General features: G+C 43.6%; 1 protein-coding gene across 1 annotated transcript in view; it reads right to left on the bottom strand.

The window, feature by feature from the left end:
- Window positions 1–26,734, bottom strand: part of EGFR (epidermal growth factor receptor) — a 42,946-nt gene that overhangs the window by 7,656 nt on the left and 8,556 nt on the right. Inside the window, exons 6-20 of the mRNA XM_008941172.1 lie at window positions 26,177–26,318; window positions 25,260–25,376; window positions 24,590–24,716; window positions 24,417–24,490; window positions 23,137–23,227; window positions 22,563–22,762; window positions 21,404–21,536; window positions 19,839–19,938; window positions 17,827–17,984; window positions 12,790–12,825; window positions 11,391–11,532; window positions 9,536–9,658; window positions 8,201–8,299; window positions 3,712–3,897; window positions 238–393 (exon numbers count right to left, since the gene is read on the bottom strand). Coding sequence (XP_008939420.1) covers window positions 238–393; window positions 3,712–3,897; window positions 8,201–8,299; window positions 9,536–9,658; window positions 11,391–11,532; window positions 12,790–12,825; window positions 17,827–17,984; window positions 19,839–19,938; window positions 21,404–21,536; window positions 22,563–22,762; window positions 23,137–23,227; window positions 24,417–24,490; window positions 24,590–24,716; window positions 25,260–25,376; window positions 26,177–26,318 — 1,884 coding nt within the window. The remainder of the gene's footprint in view (window positions 1–237; window positions 394–3,711; window positions 3,898–8,200; window positions 8,300–9,535; window positions 9,659–11,390; window positions 11,533–12,789; window positions 12,826–17,826; window positions 17,985–19,838; window positions 19,939–21,403; window positions 21,537–22,562; window positions 22,763–23,136; window positions 23,228–24,416; window positions 24,491–24,589; window positions 24,717–25,259; window positions 25,377–26,176; window positions 26,319–26,734) is intronic.

Genomic DNA, 26,734 nt, shown 5'->3' with positions numbered 1-26,734 from the left:
TGGGTGGGAATCTCAAAAGCATTCACTACTCTGCTACCTCTGCTCCCACTGCAGTCCTACTGGCCTGATGCTGCTTCAGCTGATTTCAGAGGACTCCCACAGGCTTCAAAGGCAGCCCGCTGAGACAGCAGCTGAGCGCTTTGAAAAACCTACTCTCTTTTTTTCTCCATGTTTGAGGCTCGTGTGGAGCACAAACACCCTCAACTGTGCAGCAGCCCACCCTCTGATGAGCTTTACCTTGCCTCCCTCTGCGTGATACTCCTTCTCATCGGCACCGAGCAGCTTTGCCAGCCCAAAGTCCGTGATCTTGACGTGTTGAGGAGTCTTAACGAGGACATTCCTGGCAGCAAGGTCACGGTGCACCAGGCGACGCTCCTCCAGATAGTTCATTCCCTGCAACACAACAGACCACGTGTAGGCATCACACACTTTGGGCTCAGGCGTGCTGACGAGCTGCTAAACATCAGCTGCTGTGTGGTAACTGCATGCACACCACCATAAACACATGGTAACCTATCCCATCTTCAGAAAGTGGCTGGCTGCTTGGATTTATGGGATGCTTACTGCAGGGTGCAGGGTGAGGATGTGTGCCTGCACAGTTAGATGGAGAAGCAACTATTACTCTCCAGGAACTTTTTTGTAGGTCGATGCCCGGTGGAGCGATGAAGAAAAAAGAGACAGGAGCAGGTATATGTAACAGGGGATGCAGTTCCTTTGGGATTTAGTTCAGGAAATACAAAATCAGGAGAGGATTTTCAAATAAGGGGCCAAGCTCTTCTTTCAGCTGCACTTGCAAAACCCCCATGACTTCAGGAGAGCACAGAACACAGTTTAACTATCATCCTCCATATGCTCAACGGACAAGTCTACAGAGAGTATTTAGACATTAATCATCCAAAGTTGCTGATACTGCATCTTATTATAGCATCTTCTGCCTTCCCCCTGCTAACAAACGAGGCATTCCAGCACAAAGGTGAAAAAAGGGAAAAAAAAACACCAAACAATTCCTTTTATGGCTGAGCTCAGAGTTGCATCTATTTTCAAGTCCCCTTTGAAAAGGCAAGTTCTTCCAGTTTCACTGCCTCCCATGATTAGACTGGGTTCACCATAGCATACGTGCTTTTTTGGTACAACTGCCTCTTGAGGAAGAATACGACTAATTGTGCCGGTTTGACTTCTAAAGCATAAATCTAACAGCTGCATTTCTGACCACAGAGAGCATTGCCTTTTCCCTGAACACCAGTCTCTTGCTGGAACCAAAAAGTTCATCATTTCTAAGTTTCCTGTAAGATCTTTTCTAAAAACCACAATTATTCCCAGTTCATAGGTTTCTGCTGGCGGTAGCTTACACACGTGTATTCTTATGAAGAGAGAATTAATAAGAAAGCACTTCTAGCCTACAAAGCTAACATCAAAAATGATCACGTTGATGTGATGACAGAGCACTGGAGGGAATAATTCCCTTCCAGCCTCCACCCCCTTCCTAAGCCCACTGCTAACCTGGACCACCATCGAATCCTTCACCCAAGTACCTCAGCAGAACTTCACCCATGCGTTGCTCATGTTGCCAAAACAAACCACCCAAACAAACTGGCTCAATTCCACTACGAGCATGCATTTAATTATCCAAATAGCTCTTTAGCGAGCAGAGCTCTTGAAACAAAAAATCCCGAGCCGCCAACAGAAAACAGACTAGCTTAAAAAAATAATAATCACATAATCGAGCCCCAGTAGGACAAAAATTTCCTGCTTAACATGTCTTGCTACAGAGACTTAGTAAGACTCAAAGCTGCTGAAAGGCAGAATATCAGTTTCACACTAAGCTGTTTAAGATGTCGATGGCTAAAAGATTTGTGCACACGCAGAACTGTACACTGAAGACATTGAATGGCTCCCCTGGAAGTTCAGCAGATCTTTAATTGGGTGCAGGCCTGGGGTTTAAGCCACTTTTCATCATTGAGCATGAGACCAATTTGTTCAAAGAGTTACTGCACAGTGTTTCTGCACATAGTGTCTATGCTCTGTCATAACATTTTGTCTGAAAGACAGGGCTCCATACCTCAGTGAAACATAATGTCTGTAAAGATGTAAGGAAAACTTATTTCAAAGCTGTGAAAACAGAAACAAAAGTAACCTTCCCAGGGAACTGGCCTCCTGCTGGTTAGTTACCAGACATAAATATATTCGTTTCACTTTTTTTCCCCTCTCCAAAGTACATTTTTAAGCACTCAGAGAATGTCCAAAAGTCTGGCATGGCTTTATCAGAGTAGTACGATCAGACACATCGGTGGGAAAAATTTGTAGGCATGATTTACAAGCACTTTGAGAAGAAGTTGAGTGCAGAGCAGCACAAAGGGGTACGCCGAGGGTCAGGCATCACTGGAGAGGGTAGAGGTTGCTATGGGCAAATGCTGAAAAAAATCAAACAGAGGCTAACAATTGTGAATGGCAACCTTTGGGCAAGCAATGCCTCAAGGATCAATTTGGGGACTGATTTTGCCACCTTAGAAATTAACGAGGAGGAGGAGGAGGAGGGAAATGTGGCCTCCAGCTCATCCTCCAAAGGGACTGAAACCAGGACAGAGCAGTAATTGATTTTAAACAAGAGAGCAAAAGAGAGCAAAAAAGAGAGCAAAAGAGGCAGTTCACATCCCGGGTGGATAAATAAATTAAAATTCACTTGCTGTGGAGCACGCTGTAAAAAAGTACACACACAGAGATGAAAAATGTGCTCTGTATGCTTTTGGTGGACACATTTCTGAGGTCCTCAGCATGTTTCCTGAAAAAAACCCAGGGCCGGGCGAGCCTGGGATGTATACAAGGTCTCGAGGGGCCGATAAGGCTGTAAGTGTGTGGTTAGCTTGCAGACCAGCATTCCCAAAATAAGGAGCACTAAAGCAGCCGAGCTTTGCAGATCCTGCCACCTCATACAACAAAGCAACAAACTGCAGCTATTTTTTTTCTGATTTTGCTCTACTTTTCCATGCTTCCAAACAGCTAACCACCTTCCAAACACAGCACACTGCTGCAAGGGCTGGAGGCCATTCTTCAGTCTTCTTTGCTGCTCTTCCCTTTAGCAAACAGTGCCAGGTGAGATAATGAGGCTTTTATTTGGCACTACAGCCACTGCCATGAGGTTACAAGCACCAACTCATCACATATAAATGACAGAGCAGCCCTGGGGTGCCTGGATGTCTTTCAGCCCCAGCCAGCCTGGGCTAGAATGGAGCTGTTATTTATTGATCAGTAGCTTTGATCCCCATGCCTCTGCCCAAGATTCTACAAGGCACACAAGAAGAAAGATGTATTCTACAACATCACTGTTTGCTCTGTGGCACAGCTCAAAGAAATCCACTGATGGAAGCAGGGTTTTGGTATGGGAATTGCCATATTCTTCTCCCTTCCCTGCCACAGCTTTGTTGCATCATACGACCATTTCATCACCAGGTGTTTGGTTTGGACATAAACGTCTCGGTCATAATATTACACTGTCTAGGAGCATTTTGCAGAATAGTTGGAGTTTTCTCAGCATCTCAAAAATGGTAAACTAAGACAAAGTGACCACTTACTGTCACGTATAAGGTATCTAGGAAGCATGTGGTGAAGTAGATTTAGAGAGACAGGTAAGTAAATAAACACATTACGTGCTCTCAGATCTCTGTGTTAAGAGTCTGAGTTTTAGCTGATCTGGAGCCGTGCTGGTCCACTCACTTTTGCAATCTGCACACACCAGTTGAGAAGGTACTGGGAGCCAATGTTGTCCTTGTGCTCTCGGATGTAGTCAAGGAGGCAGCCGTAAGGCATCAGCTGTGTGATGAGCTGCACAGTGGAAGTGAGGCAGATTCCCAACAAGCGGCACACGTGAGGATTGTCCACACTCGCCATCACGTAAGCTTCCTGAGGAGGGAGAAAAAAAAGCAATGTCAGACAATCCCTTTGGCCTGACAGAAGGGTTTGGAGGCAGTAAAAATAAGTTGGTCATTGAAGAGGTTGCTAAAATACTATATGCAAATTCTGCGCCCTGTACCACATAAAAAATACTGGTATTTCCCAATACTTGTGTTTCTTGTATTTCCCAAGACCAAGTTTTTTCCACCAGGTGGAAGGTCCAGTTTGAATGCTGAAGCATCACTGAGGTGCCACAGAAGAGCAAGTCTCCCACTACTGGTACACCAAGCAAACAGGACATAAAATCCTGGGGATAACACTTGTGGGCCTCGGAGGAATTAATAATGACCATCAAATGGAATCTGATGGGATTTCATAATTTTGAGCAGCTAACTGCCAGGGCATCACATCTTGTGAAGATGCGTCATATGGCTTTTTTTCCTCCACAAATCTTTTCATGAAAATGACTGGAAATCAGTACTTTTGAGACTTCTGTCCCTCTGTCAGGGTTAGTACTAACCCAGAAAGTAAAAAGTTGTCATCTAGAATGGGAATGACTGACTTTTTAAATGACAAGGCTTCTTTGACCATGGAGTTCTTCAGTTCATATGAAAGCAAACAGGTTAAAAATCAGTACACCTCTTTAGAAGGCTCAATACATGTCTGACTTTAAATATTTTCTCCAATTGCAAAAGCTGTTTTAGGCCCATATAGCAATGCAATCGATATGAGGAAAGTACTTATGATGTGGGAGCCTAAGCATAATAAACTCTTTGGTCAATTGGAGTTTTGGGTTTGGATTTCACAAATACATGAAAAACTTATCTTTCAAGCCTGGGCTCACCCCACGCAGCTTTAAGTACCTATCTAAGATATACAAGGTACCCCCTCCTCTTCCTTTGCTCTTCTGTAGGATGGGAACGGCCCCTCTAGAGGCTGGTGCAGTATGCTCCAGACACAGTGAATACATCCTATCACGTGCCCATAGGGAAAAACCTCCCAACTTCATGGTTTTTGCATGCAAAAACTACTTACAGATTTAAATTTGAGATCTGTATTTATACTGACATCCACTGTCAAGTGCAAGCTCAAAGAACGGATTCCAATAAGGGGGAAAAATTAGAGCTGAAGTTGTATTTTTTAAAATTAACTTTGTGCACAAAGTTAATTTTAAAATCAGCACAATGGGAAATGAATGCTAATTTTTTAATGCAGTGAGCTTTTAGGTCAGCATCTGCATGCAGCATCTGGAGTGACACCAACCAATCATCCTTTAGCAATTCAGCATTAGGCTAGCACCCCCCAAAGCCTAAAGTAATAGTCAGGCCACTACAGTAGCAAGGAAAGCAGTAAATCTGCATTTTCTAAGAGCTACGGAAATGAAATACCATAAGCACTTTACTCATCACCTAACGAGCTTTCCACAGATGTCCCCTAGCTGTGTAGCTGCTAAGAACTATTATTAAACAAAGTTATTAAAGCAGTGACGTTCAAGAAATAAGCAACCCCAATTCTTAGGCAATACTTTCTGGCCTTAGTACTGTTGTTTGACATGCCAGCCTAAGCAAAACATGATGCAATGCAGTTTTCTTCTGAGGTGCTAATACTTATTTGGTATTCTTGTTTTGAAGCCTCTGGAATTAAAGTGGTCTGCAGGAAGCCACGTTAGAGATCTCCAGCAGAACCTGGTAAGGGCTCCTCAACCTACTGCAGGATGTGAGCAGGGCACTGAAAAACAACCCTCTGCCAAGCCTAACACTGATACGGTAGGAGAGATAAAGCAACAATACAATGTGCTATTCAATTATGTAGATATTTGTGGCAGTGTTTATACTTGCAAATCCACCACACGATGCTCAGGAGTAAGTAGAGACCAAAAAATGCTAAATCACCCTGGGCCTCCAAATTGAGCCGTTGTCCTGATGAAGGGCATCTGTTCCTTGCCTTGCTTCCTGTTGGGATTCAGATCCATATTGTACTCATTTCAGTGGTGGGGTCGGGGGGGAGGGAAATCTGCAGAGTCAGAGCTGTTCTCACTGCCCATCTGCCATGCAGCCCGAGCCGGGATGAGAAGGGGGATGCTGGGAGAGCAGGGTGGCTGTACGGGCCACACAGCCTTCAGGGAGTGTCCAAGCATGGATGCTGCCTATACATTTGATACTGCAAAGTAAAAGAGGCCACCATCTCCTCGCAGGGAGCAGAAGGCAGCTATTGTTCAATCATGGGTCCCTCTAAGCAGCCCAAGACATTAAAGTGGGCCTTTGTTTCAACTGTTTATCTTGGAAATTTCTGCGGTACGCTCTGACCTGCTCCAAGTATGCTTGGTATTCAACAACAATCTTCTGAATTAGCCCTGCCCTAATAAAGCCAGCGAGAGCTCGCCTGGATTACATGAGCTAAAGCTGCTGCCTTTGTTCCATACCTAGTGTGCTTCTCTAAGACAAATCACCTTTAATTGGACATTATTATCTCTGAGGTTTAAAGTGACCTTCAAAAGTTGATTGTGTAGCAAAAATCTGTTTTGAGAGGAGCTTTTGGAGTCATCCCTCTGACATATTTCATTATTTTTTTTTTATTTTTTAAAACTTGTTCTTGAATATAGAATGAACACCAATCAAATGATCAAAAAATCGAATAATACGGTACATAACACACAATCTCTTAAAGCAGAGTAATGAATTGGAATAACACTGTTTATTCAGGGTGATTGGAAGAATCCAGTGTGCTTTATTACCCTCAGCAGCACGGGTGGTGGTTTGCTCACAGTCATTATCCTCACTATGAGACTTGGCTTTTTGTTAACATCTTTGTCAGCTTGAACTATTTGAGATGAGCCTTCCTACCTGAGGTGTCCTTTGCTGGCCAAAGCTGGATTTATTTGTTTTTCTTTTTGATTTACCAGGGAAGTGTGCCCTGTCCCTGCAAACAAGCACTTCATCAGTGAGCCCCTGCCAAATCTAGGCTTCCAAGCTACACTTTCTAGAGACATGCTCACGTGAGTATAGCAAGGAGAAGCTTAAAGACTTCATCTGTACCAAATTCACAGCTCTGCTTGGGGTGCCCCTGGGCTGCTCAGACATCCAGAGTGACCAAGCAGGCTCCACCTCAAGGATCAAAGTGCTGAACAGGACACACACCCCCACCACAGTTCTTGTGGCTGAGGACTGAACCACAGCACAGGAAAGATGAACTGAAGTTACACTGCACATCTGAGTGCTCCTCTCTGCACTCAGCATTTTTCTTTCCTTGTATATAAATATTTATCAAGATCTCTTTCTCTCTCTCTCTCTTTGCCTCTTTTTCCCTGTCTCTCTCCTCGGCTCTGTATGTTCCATGGGTTGAGAACCACGGGTTCCATGGGTTCAGATCCACCCTTAAGCTAGAAAAGGGTAGATTTAGGTTAGACGTTAGGAAAAAGTTCTTCAATATGAGGGTGACAGAGCACTGGAATAGGTTGCCCAGACAGGTGGTGGAGGCCCCATCCCTGGAGACATTCAAGATCAGGCTGGATGAAGCTTTGAGTAGCCTGAACTAGTTGGAGATGTCCCTGCTTATGGGGGGGGGTGGGGGGTGGGGGGGCGACTTAGATGACCTTTGGAGGTCACATCCAGCACAGACATTCTATGATTCTGTGATCCAGTTCAGATTTGTAGCTATTCCAAGTTCAGGGGACTGTATTTAGGTCTCTGGCTCACCCATTGTAAAAACATTTGTAAACTCCTGAATTGGTGTTCCATAGACTTTTTCCCTATTTTCTGAAGCGAGGAGCTATATCCAAGCAAGAAATTACCATGCCTCTTTTGGGAAGTGAGATAATTTCTTGCTGTTTGTGGCAGAGAAATCAGACAGCTGGGATTTTTTTTTTTCCTTTTGGATTTATAGCGAATTTAATCTATGTAACCAAGCAACTAGCTTGGTCATAAGACAATCTGCAGTGTCAGGATTGAAAAAATCATTAGTTCTGTTGTTATTTGCTTTAGTTGTACTGCTGTAATGGCAATCAATGCCATAGTTTAAGATCTGGAACATCAGAATAAAGGAAACAGAATTGGCTGTAAATATATGGTCCAGACCTCTCCCCTTATGTTCTACCCCATGAACATAACATCAGCATTTTGACTGCGAGCACAGGGTTCACAGGAGACACAAAAGCACTTCACAGACTGGCCTGCAAAGCCCAGTATTTCTAGATGGAGAATGTAATTTGAGGTGTAGAATATTTCTTCCCATACAAAATCTTGAAACCCCTTTAGCTGTCACAGAGGAAAATCCAGACCACTGACAACGTGACAAAACAAACATGAAAACTTACATCGAGTATTTCCTTGTTGGCCTTTGGTGATGTAGCCTCTCTCAACTCTTTAATAGCAACAGGAATTTTAACCTTCTCCCCTTCTGGGATCCAAAGTCCCTACCAAAAAGAAGTACAAAGAGTTACTCAGCCTCATATCTAGCAGGTCAATTCTCACAACCACATATTCATTTTACATCTTCTGAGTAGACTGAAATATTTTGAGCAATGCGAAGACATGGCAGACAACAAAAATATGCAAAAAACGTGTCTTGTAGGCATTAATAAAAACCTGTGAAAGGAGTGAGTGGTATTTCTGTTTCAGTCACCTCTACTGTATTTTTCTGAAAAACCATGTTCGTTACCATCCCTGTATAAATAGCCCAGAGATGCATAAAGAACAACTTTTGTGGATGGAAATTATAATTAATGCATCACTACAACTGCATGTGCAAAACCTCACCACTGCCAATTTATAAATCATGCAGTGAAAAGAACTGGCATCTTCTCAGGAAGAGAAGATGGCATAAACACTGTAGAAATAATCCAGTCCTAAACATCCTCAGTGGCAGGTAGGTTTATGTCCAACCGCTTCAGTGCTCTACATCTATAGTGTCAGGAGGCCATTTAGGTGGCAGGTGAGTGGCATGGCACTGTGAGGATGTTCTGCTAAAGCACTCACAGATGCAGATGCACATTTTCAGAGTTCAATGGGATTTGAGCCCCTGAAGTTCCTGGCCACAGCTGGAAGCCTGCATTGTTATTGTAGAGCTTTATGAGGAAATACATGAATCTGCATTTCAGTCCTACTGGCAAAGCCCGAAACACATAACCTGAATAAAAGGAGGAGCACAGAAAAGTGGAACTTGGTGAAGAAGAAACACAGATGAGAAACAAACACCAAGAGAAAAAACACCTTGTGGGCCTACACAACTGAAGGTGTGTAGACACTTCCACACATCTGAGTAATTTCTAATGGAAGAGTGATTCACAATTATAAAAACAAGACCCCAGACCACACAGAAAAATGGCTTGGCACAGAGCTGACCCAGTATTTTTTCCTAATATTCACAACAAGGTGTCTCTGGCTATGGTAACTTAAGTCAATATCTTTGTCCGCCGGGTTCATCAGTATGGCTTTGGCAACATCTTACGTAAAACTTCCCATGTTACCTGATTCAGAATGCAACAAATGATGATTGAATCATCTCTCTACCATTCAATACACACATGCAATAAAATATGGCTACAAAAAAAATCTACACAATGATCACAACCCCCAATTAATGCTTTGTTTGGGTGCCTTCTGCATGAGGGAGCAAGACAAAAAGGCCAAGAGAAACATGATGATCTTACCTTATAAACAGTGCCAAAAGCTCCAGAGCCTAAAACTTTGACCTTTTTAAATTCTGTTTCCTTTAAAATTCTCAGATGGGCCTGGTTTGGTGCCTCCCCACTGGGGGTCAGTGGTTCAACAAGCTGGTGTAGAGAGAAGACCATGTTAGAAGGACATACAGTCTAGGAGGACAGCAAGTAGCATGCTTTGGGGACGCAAATAAAGCCTTCCTTTAAAATACTGAACATTTTATTCCACATGAAGTTTACAGGAGCACAGCTCCACTCTGACTTGCAGCAGTTTATCTCAAGTTGCTCCAAACTTCAGAGGTAAAATCAATCACAGGGTGGTGACTGACATTTTGAAGGAGAATGAAGAAATCCTACTGTTGAAATGAAGGCTTTGTCTTCAAAGCCTTAAAACACATGGCATGAAGAACAATGTCATTACCACAGATCCTGAAGAAGGTTTGGGATTTTTTTTTTTGAACTTCAGAATAAATTATAAAGATGTTTTACATAATGGGCAAGAAACACCCGCAACCCTTTCAGGTCTCCTCTTGTTTAACTGGATGAAATTCCCATGGTACCAGCAGCTTCCCCAGACCACATGGTTTACAAGCAGCAATTGAAACTCTGAGAGTGAGTCTTTTCTCAATAAAAAAGGAGATGTCGAATTGACTATCGAAGTTTTCACGATTTGATCTAAGCCTTATTGCCAGCAGCAGCAATGTCCTCGAAACGGAGATATTTAATGTTCCTTTGCTGCCTAAGTCAGCTTTTTCCCTTAGTGATTTTTATTTTTCCTTTCCTTGAATAAAACTGTATTTAGCTAGATACAATCTGATTTTAGCAGGCCAGCAACCTTTCTGTTGTGATGAAACATCCTCATTTTGAGGAATCCAGACAATACACCAATATGAGCTGAAGCACAAACTGAACTTTAAAATCACAACTGTGGAATACAGTGGCATGTAAAACATTGTTAGGTAGCTCATTAAAAAGCAGGACAGTTGTTTTTTTTTCCAAGGATTTTAGCAGCTGACTCTTCAAAGCCAGCAAGCACAAAAGGAAGCTGCAACTGGGCTTTTATGAGAATGCTAAATACAACTTGTTAATTATTTACTAGGACTGGACTAGAAAGAGAAAGTGGCTAATCATAAAAGAGCAGCTTTAATCCATGAATTTTGCTCTTTTATATGTGAGGTACCCAGAGGGTGATGCTGTAATGCACGCAAAACCTTGCAGAAAACAAAAAGCAGTGTAGAAACCTTGTTCATGCCCAACAGGGTGAACGATTCACTTTGATGGCTTTGTGGGGTTTTTGGGCTAAAAACAAACCAAAGACAAGACACAAACATTTCCTCAATTCCTTCCCCTCCTCTCCTTTCTCTCTTTTTTTTTTTTTTTCTGCAGGATCAGACATATGTCTGATCAAGGGAGTGAAATTTTCAAAAGCACCCAAGTTGCCACAGCAGCTTCAAGGGTTGTCTGGAGGGAGGGACGATTCGAGGCTGTGGGTCTACAGAGTAATATGGTATGGATCAGGAAACACACTGCACCTCACCCTGAAGGCATAGTTTTTTCCAGGTAGACAATCTCAACAATTTTAATTGGAATTTAGACACTCAAATCCCCCAAAGCTTTTGAAAACTATATCCAGAGGGATCAGATGTGAGATTACATGAGATGATGTTAGGTGCACACCACCTCCCTCCTGCCTGGCGCGGCAGACGCCACGCTTGCCAACCCAAGGGCTTGTTGAGTTACAAGGCGGATGCACGGTGCTTTAATTTCCTGGTGTGTGTGTGGGCTGGCACCCACTGGCCCTAGTAAAGCAGCTGGGGTCACAGCCACAGGAGCTGGTGGTGCTCACCTCCCTCTCCTGCAGCAGCCGGCGCAGGGTCCGCTTTCGGACGATGTGGCGTCTGCGCAAGTAAAGGCCGATGCCCAAGCCGACCACCACCAGGCACAGGAGCCCCCCGACCACGCCAGCTGCGATGGATGGGATTTTGGAGCTGCACGACAGGAGGGGATGCAGAAAGAGGGGAAAAAATGGTTAGGTGTAAGATTGTTCAAAGACCCTACACGCAGAGGTTGCGTGAAGCCTTAGGTTTTGACCAAACACATGCTCTGGACATCCACATAAGTCTATTTGACCTTTCAGGAATCTTGGGCACCTGTATTTTTAAGTGGTTCATGCAGTAACCTGCTCAAAGTCTTCACTCTTCTCTAAAACTCACAACTGGAGCTGATCCTCATAGCTTAAGTGAGGAGATTTCTCTCTGACAGACCTACCAAGCACATGAGCATCAAACCTGTGATGCCTGTATGGGCCAGCCATGGACAGCCTGCATGTGATCAGATACACAAAGCATGTGGAAAGAAGGTGGTATCAAGAAGTCATGTGCAGTTGTAATACCGTTAATGAAGCTGGTATCTCATCGTTACTGGGGGGGCTATGCTGTAAGGGTCACCATGACCTTCAGTTCATTGGCCCTCCTCCCCAGATACAAATGTCTGAGGCCAGGTAACGTGTGAACCATCCACATTGTATGCCCAGACTGGTGCCTCTTTATTAGAGCTTGGGTAATTTCAATTTTAAGTTGAAAAGAGAACCCCAATTTCAACTCTGTTTTTTACTTTGTACATAGAGATCCATCACAACTCTAAGTTGCCCCAGGGATTACTATTAGAGTCACTTTTTAACAGTACTTCTAGTCTGAATTTGTCTTGCCATAGGATGACTTTGTGGCCAGAAACTAAATCCTTCTTACTCAGAGGAGCCTGTTTGCTTGTTGTGTGACTTTGAGCAAGTCACGAGGCCAAACAGTGCAACCTAAGATCTAGTGTGAAGAATGTGCACAGAGCAGTTTGGAGATGTACAGATCACAGGGCTGAAAAAGGCTCCCTGGGTCTCTGAGATGATTCCCCTGTTATGCAGGTAACCATACCAATCTTAAATGCATCTCTCTCTGCCACCAGCGCTTAATCCTTTCTTTTTCCAGCTCCTTTTGTTCTCCTGTAACAAATCCCAGGTCTCACCTTGACAAACAAGCCAAGCAGAATGAGGTTTTGGAATCTTGTGCCAATAGGAATATTTCTCAGTTCTTTAAATCACTTTTATAGGTTGCAGCCTACTCTAATCTGTCATTTCCCTGTACAGAACTGAAGACTTAACTTTAGTCCCAGCCTTGCAGTGTCCAGCATGGAAATGTAAACACACATGGATTCTTTCCAGCTCTGTCGTTAATTGTAGCAGATGAAATACTCACCCATTTGGACAGCCTTCAAGACCTGGCCCTTTGCACCTGTAAAAACAAATGAACATTGCAAGCATATTAGCTCTGGCATACATACTTCTAAAACTCCAACTAAGGAGAGTGCTACTGATTGAAAAGTTTGTGTTTCAGACCAGTCCAAGTATTAACACAGGAATTTATAATAGTCATACACTCTATTAAATATCAGCCAGTGGCCTTGCTCCAAAATCTTTTATCTAAAAGGCATAGTTATGCTGCATACTCAGTTTAAAGAATATTTAAAAATAACTTTATGTGGTAGAATGGGGGTGAGGATATGGATACACAAAATTCAAATGGACATGGATTCCCTGGCTCTGTACGGACACTGTGTTAGCACAGAAGCTCAGGGCTGACTGTGGAGGAGGACAGAAGCAGCCTCTCCCCTGCAGAAGGGCAGAAAGCCACAGGGAAGTGTATGACTGCAAACCTTCCTGCACAGTCCTTGTTTCTTGAGAAGTAAAAGATTCCAATTTCCAGACTTCCTATTGCAATGGAAAACCTGGGTAGCAGATACACACTGCCATCAGAAAACAGGATTTGACAGTTCTCCCTTTGGCTACACTCTCTTGGCATGTGTCCATGATATTTTTCTTTCAGAATCTAAGGTCTTATGTTACTAGTAATGTAAACAGGTACAACAGTTATCCAGAGAGCCAGAAACTCTACTAGCAAGACATTCACCCTCCACTTGAGTTTAAAATGTATGAAATTCATTTTGGCAGCCCAGTGCAAAAAACAACACAGATGAAAACACAGTAACTGCATTCACTTGATGGTCTAACGGGTGTGAGAGGCACCATGCATTCCCCAAGTGCTTCTGGGCTACTAGATGTATGCTCTTCATGGGAATTGTGGTCTTTGTGGTGTCTACTGAGGAAGGAGAGCATTACAGAGAGGGTTACATCACCTCTGAAAAGCAGAGCACAGCAAGGAGAAAAGTCCAGTTTGTGGCATCCGCTCCCTGCGCTGACTTAAAGAAAAAAGATCATCCCCAAACAACTCCAGAGGAGGTCAAGTAGGGGGTAAGGAGAGAGCCTGTGCCAGGAAAACTGCTCTGAATCCCCTCTCACTGAGAAAAGGAACCATAAAAATTTCAAAATGGCAGGTGGAGTTGCAGATCTTATCTCATAACTTGATCTAGGTCTGGAGGAGGAAGAGGTGAAGCAACTACGCATTTTATCGGGCTTTTATTTATTTGTTTGTTTTCACTACTCTCATCTTCCCTCGTGTATTTGCCTTGCTTCTGGGCCAACAGAGTGCTCCAAGAGGCAGCATCTGGAAGGTCTTGTGAGTTCACTGGGCTCCCATGCAAGAATGTGCATCCTGGTGTCCAGGACACACTGGAAGGGCTGTGCAGACTGGTTCCCGGACCTCGGCCGTCCAGCTTTGTTAGCATTCCCTGCCTGCCTAGGGCTCCCTTTGTTTGTTCAGTGGTGTAACTGCACACAGGGAGGCTGCATGTGCAGAGCAGAACCATGAGCCTGCTTACAGTCACAGGAGATGTATCTCGCTTTGCACCACGCTTCTCTCTTAGGGTGCTCAACAAGATCACATCTAGGACCCAAGACCTCACCCTATCACCTCACCCTATCACGCTCTAGCACCCAGATATGAATTTCTACATGCTAATGCAGCAGGTCATATATAGCTTCTCCTGATAAGGATGTGACATTAAAAGACGTCACTTTATTTCAGAATGTGACTGTGGTCCCTCAGCTTGTGTCTTCCTATAAATTCTGGTTTACAATGCTACTTTATGATGGCAGCCCTCCACGTGCTTTCAAAAGCAAAAAAATATTAGCTGAGGGGATTGTATCTACAGTCTGAGGAATGACTAACCAGTTATTTTCCTACACCAGAAAGCAGAAGCAGGAGAACTGTAGATTTTCATCTGTCCCCTTTTTTTTAAAAAATATTTCCCAAACAAATCCATCAATATCAAGTCTAGTGGGATAAATTAGGAAGGTATTTGGGAAGAAAATGACAGAGCAGCTTGTATTTTTCAAATCTCATGTAATTTTCTGATTCATTTCACAAATCAAAGAAGAAACAAAGCCTATGACAAATATCCATTCAGGACTAAATATAACTATCTTTCTTAATGTGGAATTTTATGATGACACCCAACTCAGATTTTATAGAATCTAAACAATCACTTTTTTCCATTCCTGAATTGTTTTTCTTCTGCTTATAGAAACCAAAATGAGAAATGTGACCTTGTCTTATGAACCGCCTCAAGATCTTCTGGATATATCAGATGGAATCTAGCAGTGGTTGTAGCCTCTGAAATATTTCTCTGCTTATTGGAAGACTAGTGCTGTGGACGGTCCCTGAGAACTACTGCATCCCAAACTCATCATTTAATCTATGTAAATGTTACCCCAGTGCAGGCACAGCTATTTATTTCCCAAATCCATCAAGATTTTAACAACCTTCTCTTCAACTCATAGTTCCTAATTTGATGCAGTACAGCCAGGTTGTTATGATTTATGGCCTTTCAGAAGAGACTCACACTGTAGCAGCCTGTTACTTCACAGCCATGAAAGAAATGGAAAACCACTGGGCTTTTTAAAGCCTTACAAGAACTTCCTTCTGCCCTTTCTTTCTCATTAACCTTCAGAGTGTGACCACGGCATCACATTTGTGCTGTGCCGCTGCAACCTTCCTTCTCAGACCCACAGCCACTTTCTCACCCCCACCCCCAAATCCTCTGGCATTTAACATGAAGAGCAGTGACACGTAGTGTTGGTTGTGAGTGGGGAGGCAGGCCACGTTGGGCAGTGCTATTAACTGCAGTGGTGGCTTCTCTCCTCCTTGCTCTTCCACCTCAGTGGCTGTGTCTGAATTTAATTCCTGTACTTTGGGAGAGTGGCAAGGGAAAACCAAATCCTCCAACACTGAGTAGATTAATTAAGCTTGTGTGTGTCACTAGCTGCTAAAGGCATAAATGGGGTAATTCCAGGGCTTTTGCTGTCTTTAGTAGAGCATATTTTCTCAGCTGTACTTGAGGCAGAGCAAAAGGATGCTCATGTACAAAATTCCCAAAAGATTACAGGAGAAATGGGATAGAATGGGTCTTTTGGGCTGAGTAGGAGAAAGCTTCCTCTGCTCCATTTTCTAATGAAGGCTGAAAAACGGACTCAGCAAAGAAGATGAGACTAGACAGGATTCTTCATGGTGATACAAAAGAAGTGATGCACTACCAGTAAGCACACTTAAAGAAAAAAACCAAAGTTCGTGAAAAAGCTCAGCTGGGAAGAGAAATCCTCTTCACTTGCAGCTTCTTCAAACGAGGAAAACAGAGCCAGATCCTGGAAACCCTTACTTGTATGGCTCCTGAAGTCAGCGCAGTTAATCATGCTGATAAGATTTTGTGGGCTCTAGCCGTGAAATTGGACAGGAATAAAGTTGTTGTTTCTTGTCATGCACAAATTGCTGAGACTGTAGTTTCTAAGGATGCAGAAACTTTGTGAGACAGATGTTTTCCACCCACTGCTGACCAGATCCCATTCCCACAGCACAGCGAGGGAAAGGCGTGAAGAGAAGTAAGTGGCATTACTGATGGATTGCCTTCATGGGGACAACGCTGCATCAGACATGCCTCTGACACTGGCTCTCTACTCATCAACGCCATTGGCCTCAGGTGTCCCATCTGTAAAGCAAAAATAGCAACACTATCCTCTTCTAACTCTCCTGAGCTCTTCAGCAGTACAGACTATTTCCTCTTCCACATTTGGGCAGCAACTCAGAACAGGGTCATTGAGCATGTCCACAATGTAACTGTGGCAAACTCAGGCATGTTCTTCCATGTAAGAGATTAAACTGATACTGCTTTTTGTATTCTGCCTTAATAAGACAGGGCCAAATATACTGAGCCATTTGTTGGATAGCCTCAGTTTTAAAAAAATGTCTCTCTATCCTTCCCCAGTCACCTGCCAGACAGCTGGTGGTACATCATCCACTGTTAAAGGCTGGCAAGAATTGACTTTTCTGAATATCACACAGAATCGCTTTGGTTGGAAAGGACTATTCAGATCATTGAGTCCAACCATTATCCAGCTCTACTTCTACACCATATCCCTGAGCACCCTATCAAGATGGCTTTAAATACATCCAGGGATGGTGTTTCAAGCACTTCACAACAGTCATATTACAGAAGGTTTTTGGATCATGCAGACCTGCAGGGTACAGGGCAGGGGCCTGTGAAGGAAAAGATACCAAATGTGGATGTTTTGTTGCCCTGAAAGCATCACAGTCCAAAAACCAAATCTGAAACCCTAAAACCTTTTGCTGTGCATCTCGTGTCCTTTTCAAGTCGGAAACCAGGAGAAGAGACAGTTGTTACTTATTGTCATGTAGGCTAAATACAGTTCAATTCACAGCTCACTAAGGTGGCAGTTTAAGCATGCCCCTAAATGAGGACAAAAATGGTTCATACAGATTTGGTTTACTGTGATGCCCATTAATAAAGCCACACTCAGGAGGCAAGCCAAGCTTTAAACTAAGACCAGGTGCTAGCATATGGAAAGAAGGAAAATCTCTGTGGCATCCCACTGGGACTTCTATCCTAAAAAATGAAAGGGGCAGAGAAAAATGAGTCCCGGGAGCCCAGCATCCACCAGATGTCACTGATGTTCCTCCCAAAACCAGAGGACCCAGCACCAAGCCAGGTGGAGAAAAAAAAAAGCATCACGGGTGGGTGAGTTCTGTAAAATTCCAGGAAGTTTCCTACTTAAATCAACAAACAAACCTGTTTCAAACTCCCTAAAACATCTACCTTGTTTTTTTTCCCCTTCTGTGTAAAGACAAAGTGCTCCTGAACTCTCCCTATTTACAAAGTCTGCCGCGCTCTGCTTACATTCCCCGTGTACTCCTGACCTCTCTTGCTCCCTGGTATTTCTCCTTCTTGGTGGTTTGAAGCGGGACCATCAAGAGGAGAAAGAGCTGAAGATGGGCTGTTCCCTTATTTCTTTTTCCCTGTATCTGTTCAGTCCATGTTTGACTCACCCCCGGGTACAGTTTGGGTGGCAGAGCTGGCAGACGGCGTTGGCGTCGGCGTACTTCCAGACCAGGGTGTCGTTCTCCCCCAGGACCCCCGCCGGGCAGGACTTCACACAGTGGGGGCCATCTATGAAATGGGCACACTTCATGCAGTTGTCAGGCCCCTGCAAAGACAAACAGCTTGTTTATTAGGCCTTCGTATCAGCCTGTTCAGGAGGAAATTCAAAAGATAAATCTAAATGCCTTCCACCCCTGGAAGCTTCCAGAGTCATCTGGTTTTATTACCTTGCTACCTGATATTCTTGGAAGTATTTTCTGTTGTAGGATGAACTGTACAGAAGGTACTACCTGTTATTTAAAACTAATATTTTATTGAGTTTCAGTGTTGCTGTTCAGTTTGGTGTGTGTCTTTTTTTCTTTTTCTTTTTTTTTTTCCCCGCTTTCTGGAAAGCTTGCATTTTTAATTTAAAATTGGGAGTAATTTAATGACACCTTGATAAGGGGTAAGCTGAAAAGTAGAGGGCCTGGCTGCTGTCAGGTGCAATCTACCACCACAGGACTTAAAATGATAGACCTGGATCTGCTGATACCTCCCTGAAGTACTGGCCTCAGATCATTATTTTCCTGGTGTCCCAGCACGGGTTCCTTCCTCTGTTAGGGAGAAGCAAGGGCTAATGGAGGCAACCCAAGGGGTCCATGCATCTTTTCTTTACTTTGAAAAGCACTTAGTTTGTGTTTAATGGCATTGCCTTTGGCTATTTCTGGCAGGGCTGTTTTTATCCAGGTAATGCCCTAAATACTTTAAAGCATTGGAACCAGCAATTCTGGGTCAAATTCTACCATGGAGGAAAAACAGATGAGGTCCACAGTGCTGGTTTCAATGGGGCTAGAGTAAGACATGCTATAGAAGATGATTTTAATTACTGTACTAGCCACTGTAATAGACTGATTACTAGATGCTGGGCAAATATGGAACAAGGAGGTGGTCAACAGCTGAAGGAACTTACAATGTTAATAACATCCCTGAGGCCATGGTGGTCTAAGCTAGAAGAGAGGATAGAAATGCTTTACATTACTGAGCAGTGACTTTTCAGACTGATGATGGGCAAGGGTCGAACACTCAGTGGCTGCTGGGGATGGCAGTTTAAAGAGCTGGGTAGCTCAGAGGAGGATCTGTGATGGAAGCAGGAGATTTGATTTCAATTACAATTAAAAAAAAGTATTAAGAGTTTTACTATTAAGATACTAATTTGATTTGATTAAAAGGAAATAATTCTGCAGCATTGCCAAACTGCATCTTTCAAAATCAAAGAAGAATAAAATTGAGGAAGACTATGGATGATTAGCAAGACTATACCATACTGAGTTTTCTAGAAAGAGCTTTTGTATGAATTTGGAATATTTAAACAAGTTTGAAAATCCGATCGTATGGTTTTTGATTACCTTTGAATATAGTTTACACCTGAAATTAATGTAGGTATTTACCTAGTTAGAGGAGGGAATATCATTTTAAGTAAAAACTGCTTCCTGCATGTTTTTTGGTAAACGTTTGGGTTTGATCACAGTTTTATCATGGCTTTTCAAAAAGGCAAAAAGCTACTGTTTTAATTCACTATTTTAATCACCAGTTTTTCACTCAGAATAAGGAAATTTGAGACGTTCACACCAATTTGGCAGTTCCACAGCTACATGCTCCTGAAATATTTGCTAAATGACCATATCACCATTCAGAAGTAAGCCTTTTTTTTTTTCACCCTGTAAAAAGACACAAAAAAGAAAGGCTCTACAATGCCTGTGACTGTGGATTACAGGTATGATGGGTCACACGAGAGAAAAGCAAGACCCTGAGGTTCCCACCCCTGCTTCTGTTCTACTGCTCCAAGGTCTTGACTTCTAATCCCCCATCTCCACTCCGTCTTGGAGAAGGGTAAATGAGACCTTGGGATTATCTCAACATGGGAAACACTTATGGATACAAAGTTTGAGGTGCAGGTTTGCTAAGCTGAATCTTCTCTTACAGGTCCAGTGCAGGTTGCGTTGTACGCGGTGGAGTTCTGCACCAGGCACTCGGGGTGGCACGGGAGGCACTTGGAGTCCTTTTCAAACTCTCTTGGCTCCCTGGGAAACAAAGGAAGAAAAATAATTAAAACCCAGGCTGATTAGCAAGCAATAAATTGTGATCATCTGTCCTTTTACTGACTTTTCTCGAGCTGAAATAGATGGGGATGATGGTACTGAGACAGAAGAAGGTATGGGGAGATCCTCCCAGTTACACCAGCAGCACTGACTCGGTGCAACCAAGGAGAGGTAAGAGCAAGGGAAATGTGGCTGACAGCAAAACACATGGTACTCCAGATTGCACACTACAAATTAGCTTACTTTACCTTTTAAGCCAACGACAGAATATTTGCAATGATTTCCAAAGGCTTTTAAATGGTAGTGATGCAAAGAGATCAGCAAAAATAGTCCAAGTGATTCCAAGGCTTCAAGTAATAATTAGGAAAGTTAAACAGCAATGCACTGATAATTAAATTCATGCCCTCCCTAAAGCACACAATGAATCATTAAAATACGAAAGCTGGGAACAGATGGTTTCAATAGTAATAAAGCTGTTCCACTTCAAGTAATGGTGTTATTAATTAATAACTAAATCCACCCATCATTTGACACAAAAATGCCCAGGTCTGCCCTTCAGGTCATAATAGCTGCTGGAGGGAATTCACCTACAAAAAATACAGCTGCTGAACTGCAAATTGCTAGAGAATACAAACATCAGGGCACCAGCACCCTGTCAAGGACTTGCTTAACACTCATGATATTTGAAAGTCAAACTCTGAAAGATTTATTAAAAGATCCCTGTGATTTTCAGTGCTAGATGTGCCTTTCACACCTACTTCCCCTGTTGAACTGACCAAAAACCCAGCCACAGACCTGACACACAGGTCTTGGGACAGGAATATCCAAAAGACATTTGTCTTTGGACAAAAATGTCCTTTTCAGCAGGACATTTTTGGCCTGAGCGAGGCAGAAGCAATCACTTGGCCCGAGATTGCTGCTCCCAGGGCTTTTTGAATGAAAGTTCACTGTCTCTTAACTGCAACTCTGCAACCTGCAAGGGTGAGAGGCTCGTTTGAGCAAATACAAGAGTCCCTTTGCAGCAGGGGAGCCTACTGAGGTGGTTCCAGGGGCGACTGAGCTCCTGGTGACCACAAATGGCTCCGTTTCTATGTTTGACATGACAAGCTGAGCTTGGATTTTCTCCAGGGCTTTAAGCTCCTTTATTTCTTATGGGAATGAAGCGTAAGGCTTAGCCTCCTTGGCCCTCCAGATTGTCTTCTCCTGGGCTTAAGGAGATGTTTTCTCAGCAGCCACTGTGGAAGGAGCAAAATCCTATGTGATGCTAAACAGGGCAGGAGAGGTACCTCAGCTAGGTACTGTGTTCATACAACATCTCTTCAAAGCCAGTGAAATCCCATGCAACCAGACAGCCTACTTTTTGCTTCATTTCTAGCTACAACATTTTTTAAACCTCCCAAACTGTCAAATCGTTGTCAAAACCTCAAGCACCCCTCAGACACCTTACCCTTGCAGGATGTTGCACTGTCTCACACACTCCTTCTGGCGATCAAAAAACCTGCAGGAGAAGCAGTGGAAGGGTCCTGGGCCCCAGCAGCCCACATCTGAGCACAGCGGGTCACAAACGTGCCCGGCAGCAGCTGGGGGAGAGACACAAGAAAAGCCATGAATGTCAAGGCAGGGGAGTGGACAAGCACAGCACTGCTAGCGACTCCATCCTGAGCAGCCAGCTTCTCCAACCTGTTGCAAAGCAGACATGAATGGTCCTGGCAGCGTGGAAGGGGAATAATCATGCTGCTTTTAATTCCAAAATCCTGAAAGGAAGAGTGACTTTCAGCCTTTTGAAGTAAGAATGAGCTCCTCTGTGACAGTTTAACAGCTGTATAATAAAGCCACACTAGTACCAGCCTGAGAGTTGGAGTTGTTCAGCCTGGAGAAGAGAAGGCTCTGGGGAGAGCTTACTGAAGTCTTCTAGTACTTAACCTGGGCTAACAATGGCTAATGCCTGTAGTGACAGGGCAAGGGGCAACAGTTTGAAACCAAAAGAGGGAAGATTTAGGTTTGGTATAAGGAAAAATTGTTACAATGGGTGGTGAGACACTGGAACAGGTTGCCCAGGGAAGTTGTAGATGCCTCCTCACTTGGAGTGTTTAAGGCCAGGTTGGATGGGACTTTGAGCAACCTTATCTAGTGGAAGGTGTTCCTGTCCATGTGAGGGCAGTGTGACTAGATGATCTTTGAAGGTGCCTTCTAACCCAAACCATTCTGTGGGTTTATGATCAATTTCCAAAATACAACAAAATCATATTTTGCAAAGAGAAATAATTAGATTTTGGTCCAGGGACCACTGCAGTCAACAACACCATGGTATAAGAATAGCTTTGACCTGGTCAAAAAAGGTCAATGTTTGGAGTTAGTTTCTGTGTCCTTCAACCTATGTCCATAGTGATGAAGCAGCTCATTCCCATCTACTGGACATTCATTCCCATTCCTATCCATCTACTGGACACCATGAAGTCCACATCCCACTTTTCCCCCACCACCTTCATTAAAGCAGTATCACTGATGAATTTTCCAGCCAGGGGAACAGAGAGAAAGAAGCCTTGCTTGAATTTTGCATTTCAGCACAAGCTTTTGCAGGGAGCAGGAAGGCAGCACGCACTTACCACACTCATTTTTATTCCTGTTCTGTATAATCTTTGTTTTCTGGCTCTGAGTTGCAAACAGGCTGTGCCAGTCCATGGTGTCAGCATAGCAGAGGTTCTTGTTCCTCATAATAGCAACATCTCCATCACTTATCTCCTTGAGGGAGCGCAGCCCTAAGGACTGTATTTTCAGGTTAACAACAGCAAGGGAATACTGGCCACTAAAATGGAGATGGACAAAAAAGAAACAAATGGAAGAAAGAATTAGTAAGCAGGGCTTTACTCCATTCATTTTTCTTTTGGTTTTCAAATGTGTCTTGCTGTTAACTGAATTTTGTTTGAGCAAGATGCAGGTCAGCCTTCTGAGCAGTGCCTGGCACATGGCATGTGTGTTGTAAAACCACTGCAATAGTCACGTCTGGGTTTGCACGGGCTTTTTAAGCTAACACTGACAGGACTTGCACACTCTGCCAAGTAAATGACTGCAGCAGTGGCTGTAGGCAGAGCAGCTATTATTTTGTGCTGGTTCACCAAACCATCTAAACCAACTAAAAAGAGTTTCTTTTACAGTTACTCAGGCACATGGTTTACTTACTGTTGCTTGGTTCTGCCTCGTATGATCTCCAGGTTTTCAAAAGCATAGAGATCAGTGGCATTCTCAGGCCAGGCCTGAATCAACAAAAATCCTGAAATGCAGAAAAGGAGATTAAATAAATAAATAATTTACTAAAAACCTGTGGTCAGTACTGGCAGCATAACCTCATCCTCGAGCTCCTCCTGCACCAGGAGAAGGCGCCTGTGCTTTCCCTGTGCTTATCTGAGAATCTCAAAGTGGAACATGACATTTTAGGGAGCAGGCAGATATTTTTAAACCTTGTTTTATAAACAGTTTACTTCAGCCCACCACGAGGGCTTAGGAGCCTAAGAGATGAGTGTGTCAGTGGGCTGCACATCCTGCCACGCTGAGCCACCAGTGCTGATGACCCTTGCCAGCAGATACCCTGGCTGAGAGGCTGTGGGCTCCAGTGCTGTGGGAGAAAGTCATCTCTCTGTCCCATCTGTGAGCTGCCCTCAGGGAACAGGGAAACTGAAGAGAAAGCAGAAACAGAGCAGACCAGCCAGCCACTCGGAGTGGACTTGCTAAGGCAAGCAGATTTCCCTGCTCAGAGGAGGAGGGGGGCAAATTTGGGCAACTGCAGGCTGCTGTATGAACCTCTAGGCTTAGTCATTGCTACCCTGAAGGGAACCAGACAGGTAAAAGAGAGAAAGAAAAGTGGAACTGGAGTCATGTCTGCGGAGCCAGCTCTGATGTTACACTCATTTCATAATGGGCTGAACAAAATTACCTTTAATTGCCACTTGCTGCAAGACTGCGGTTGAGTGCTCCGCTGGCTGCCTTGTGCTCACGGAGACACAGTCACCCCAAGGAAGAGCTCTCCAGGCTGGAGAGGGTGTCTCCGTGAGGGTGATGCAAGCCACTGAGCACGCTTCCCTAAGGAGCTGCTGAAAGGTTTTCCACAAATAGAAACACACTGGGCTTTTTTTAGCCGGAGTGGCACGCCTCTGCATCACCACATGCTTCTTGGGTGGCTGAGGATCTCCTCTGCTTTTACTCTTCACTAGGGCTTACAGTTCAGCAGAAGGGATGGTCTGGCCAAACCACACACCTTGGATGAGAGACCAGTATGGGTTATGTGGGTGTACTGCTGGCAAGGTGCTGCTGACCACCTTTGTGAAGAGTGACTCCTGGTAGCTCAGAGACAGAAACCATTCACTTGCATTTCTCTTCATGCACTTAAAAACTTTCCCTCCTCTCCCTCTATGCTTCTGGCAGCATCAGTCAAAGAACATTTCAGCTTTAAACTCATTGCTAACCTGATATTTCTTTGACTGTTTTGAAGACATCCAGCTTCCTGGGGTCCAAGGGTAGGGTCTTTGTGAAGGCATCACTGAAACAAACAGAATGAGAAATTGGGAAAAGAATGGCTCCACCTGAACTTCTCCCTAGCCCTTCTCCTCCAGCACTGAACGAAGAGCCAGCAACTCACCCTAGAAATGCAACTGGGAGAATGCTGACGTCCCCGTTGATCTTGGTACAGTTTTTGAAGGAGTCGATGTTTGTGGCGTTTATGGAGAGGATCCCTTTAAGTTCACCTATTCCGATGCCGTTGCACACTGTTGAAAGAGGGATACAAAAGTTGGGGAGGAGAAGAGTAAAGCCCAATCACATGGAAGGGAACAAACATGGACATGCCTTTAGTCCAGAAAGCATTCTTAAATGGTCAAAGCTACCACTGCAAGATGAGTTTCATAGACCTTTTGTCTACTTTTGCTTTTCAGAAAGCACCACAGGACAAGCTGTGCAGCTCTGGTGTGAGCATCCCTGCATACAGGCTCTGGCACATGCCCTTCTCTTTGTCCCATTTTCATTTTATTCCCCTTGATGTGATACTGGGAAGGACAAATGAAAGAAAGGGCTGATATGCAAGATACACGTGCACACAAAGCACAGTTTATCTGCTCTACTTGTGGTGTGTCCCAGTTGGAGAACATGTTCCACAGGCATGTTTCCTGATCAAACCACTCATCAGCTCTCCAAACTACCGCTGGATATTCATATTGAATTTGCACTTAGTTAAGGTCAGAACTCCATGTACTTCTTCTAATAAGTTTTCTAACATCTCAAAGCCTTACTAGCATGCTCCATGCTTTTTATACCTTTGCTGCACAGCCCATCACACTTTTTGCACTTCCGAACACCATTTTCTTCCACTTCATAAGTATCGGTGTTGCAGGAGCGAACACAGGAGCCGTGGTCAGTCACCACGTAGTTGTCTGGAAAAAACAAGGATACAAACAACAGTGAAATACAAGAGGTTTGTGCTAGGGGCTTGCACAGGCATGTCAATACGAGTTCTCATAAACATCCTTTGAAGGTAGATGGACATACAGCACTATCACCATTTTACAGAGAGGGGAATGGTCACAGAAGGATAAAACAACATTGGCAAGGTCAGGCTTGATCATCAGGATCAATACACAGCATTTCTGATCCCTCACTTTGAATTCCAGGCTAAGGGCCAGACAGGGCAATGGTCAAACTGAGAAAGGGTATCAGTTCTGTATGGAAAAAAATTTCTCTTAAATTGAAGTCTTGATGGGTTAAAAAAAATGTAGACATGAAACAGTGTGAAAGAAAATGCAAGCATCTGTAGAGGAAGCAATGATCACAGGCCTCGAGAGTGTTTAAACCAGTCACTTTCTACCACTCCCAATTAAGAGCCAGTTAAAAGTTGTTACTGCTTGGGCAATCCACAGGATTGATCCCATATGTTTTTTTTTTTTTTTGCTGACTCTCACAAATGTTTTCCTTCCTATCAAGAGAAAGATCCTTGAAAGTCAAAATTTAATGGTTAAAAAACAGGGAAAGCGACAGATGCAGAGAGTTTGAAGAGGCTGTCTTCTTTACTAGCTATTCTCTCATTTCTGTCACCTGTTTCTAGTTCCCACAGAGGCTGAGGAGAACAAGAAAATGCTCTTTTACTTGGCTATAATGCAGAAGGATGACACAGGTCCCTTCCCACCTGTCTGCAACCTCCCACCTCCTCTGCAGCTACAACCTGAAATGAACTTACGTGGACATTCTCTCACACAAGTGGCTCCAAAGCTGTATTTTCCATCAGGGTTGACATCCATCTGGTAAGTGGTGGGGTTATACAGGACCAATGGGGGACATGTATCCTTACAGGTAGCATCATCTCGAAACTTGCGGCATGCCTGTCATTGAAAAACAGCACCCATTAAACTACCTTCTTCTTAAAAGAGACAATAGTTTTACATTAGCTCTTTAAAAATACTCTGATGGGTTCATCTATTTCCTGCTTAGCTCTAATGGAAACCCCAAACAGTTACAGGGATGGCCTCTTGTGCTTTGAAGTTGAAAGACTGCTTCAGGTTGGGCAATTGAGTTCAACATTTGGGAAAATAAAAAAAAAAAAAAGAGGGTATGTGAGGTTTTCTTGTTCCAACCAAGTGTGGAACTGTGGTTAACATTTTTGAAAAAAAAAAAAAAAAAAAGAGGGTATGTGAGGTTTTCTTGTTCCAACCAAGAAACCTTGGCATTCTGATGGAGAGCTGCTGGGATTCACGTGGGAACAGGAGCAAATCTGCATGCCTTAGAAGAATTTTCCCTA

Source organism: Merops nubicus, unplaced genomic scaffold (genome assembly GCF_000691845.1).
Source record: "Merops nubicus isolate BGI_N331 unplaced genomic scaffold, ASM69184v1 scaffold25, whole genome shotgun sequence".
Lineage (NCBI taxonomy): Eukaryota > Metazoa > Chordata > Aves > Coraciiformes > Meropidae > Merops > Merops nubicus.
The sequence above is the reverse complement of the archived record's forward strand: the minus strand, read 5'-3'. Positions and strand labels throughout refer to the sequence as shown.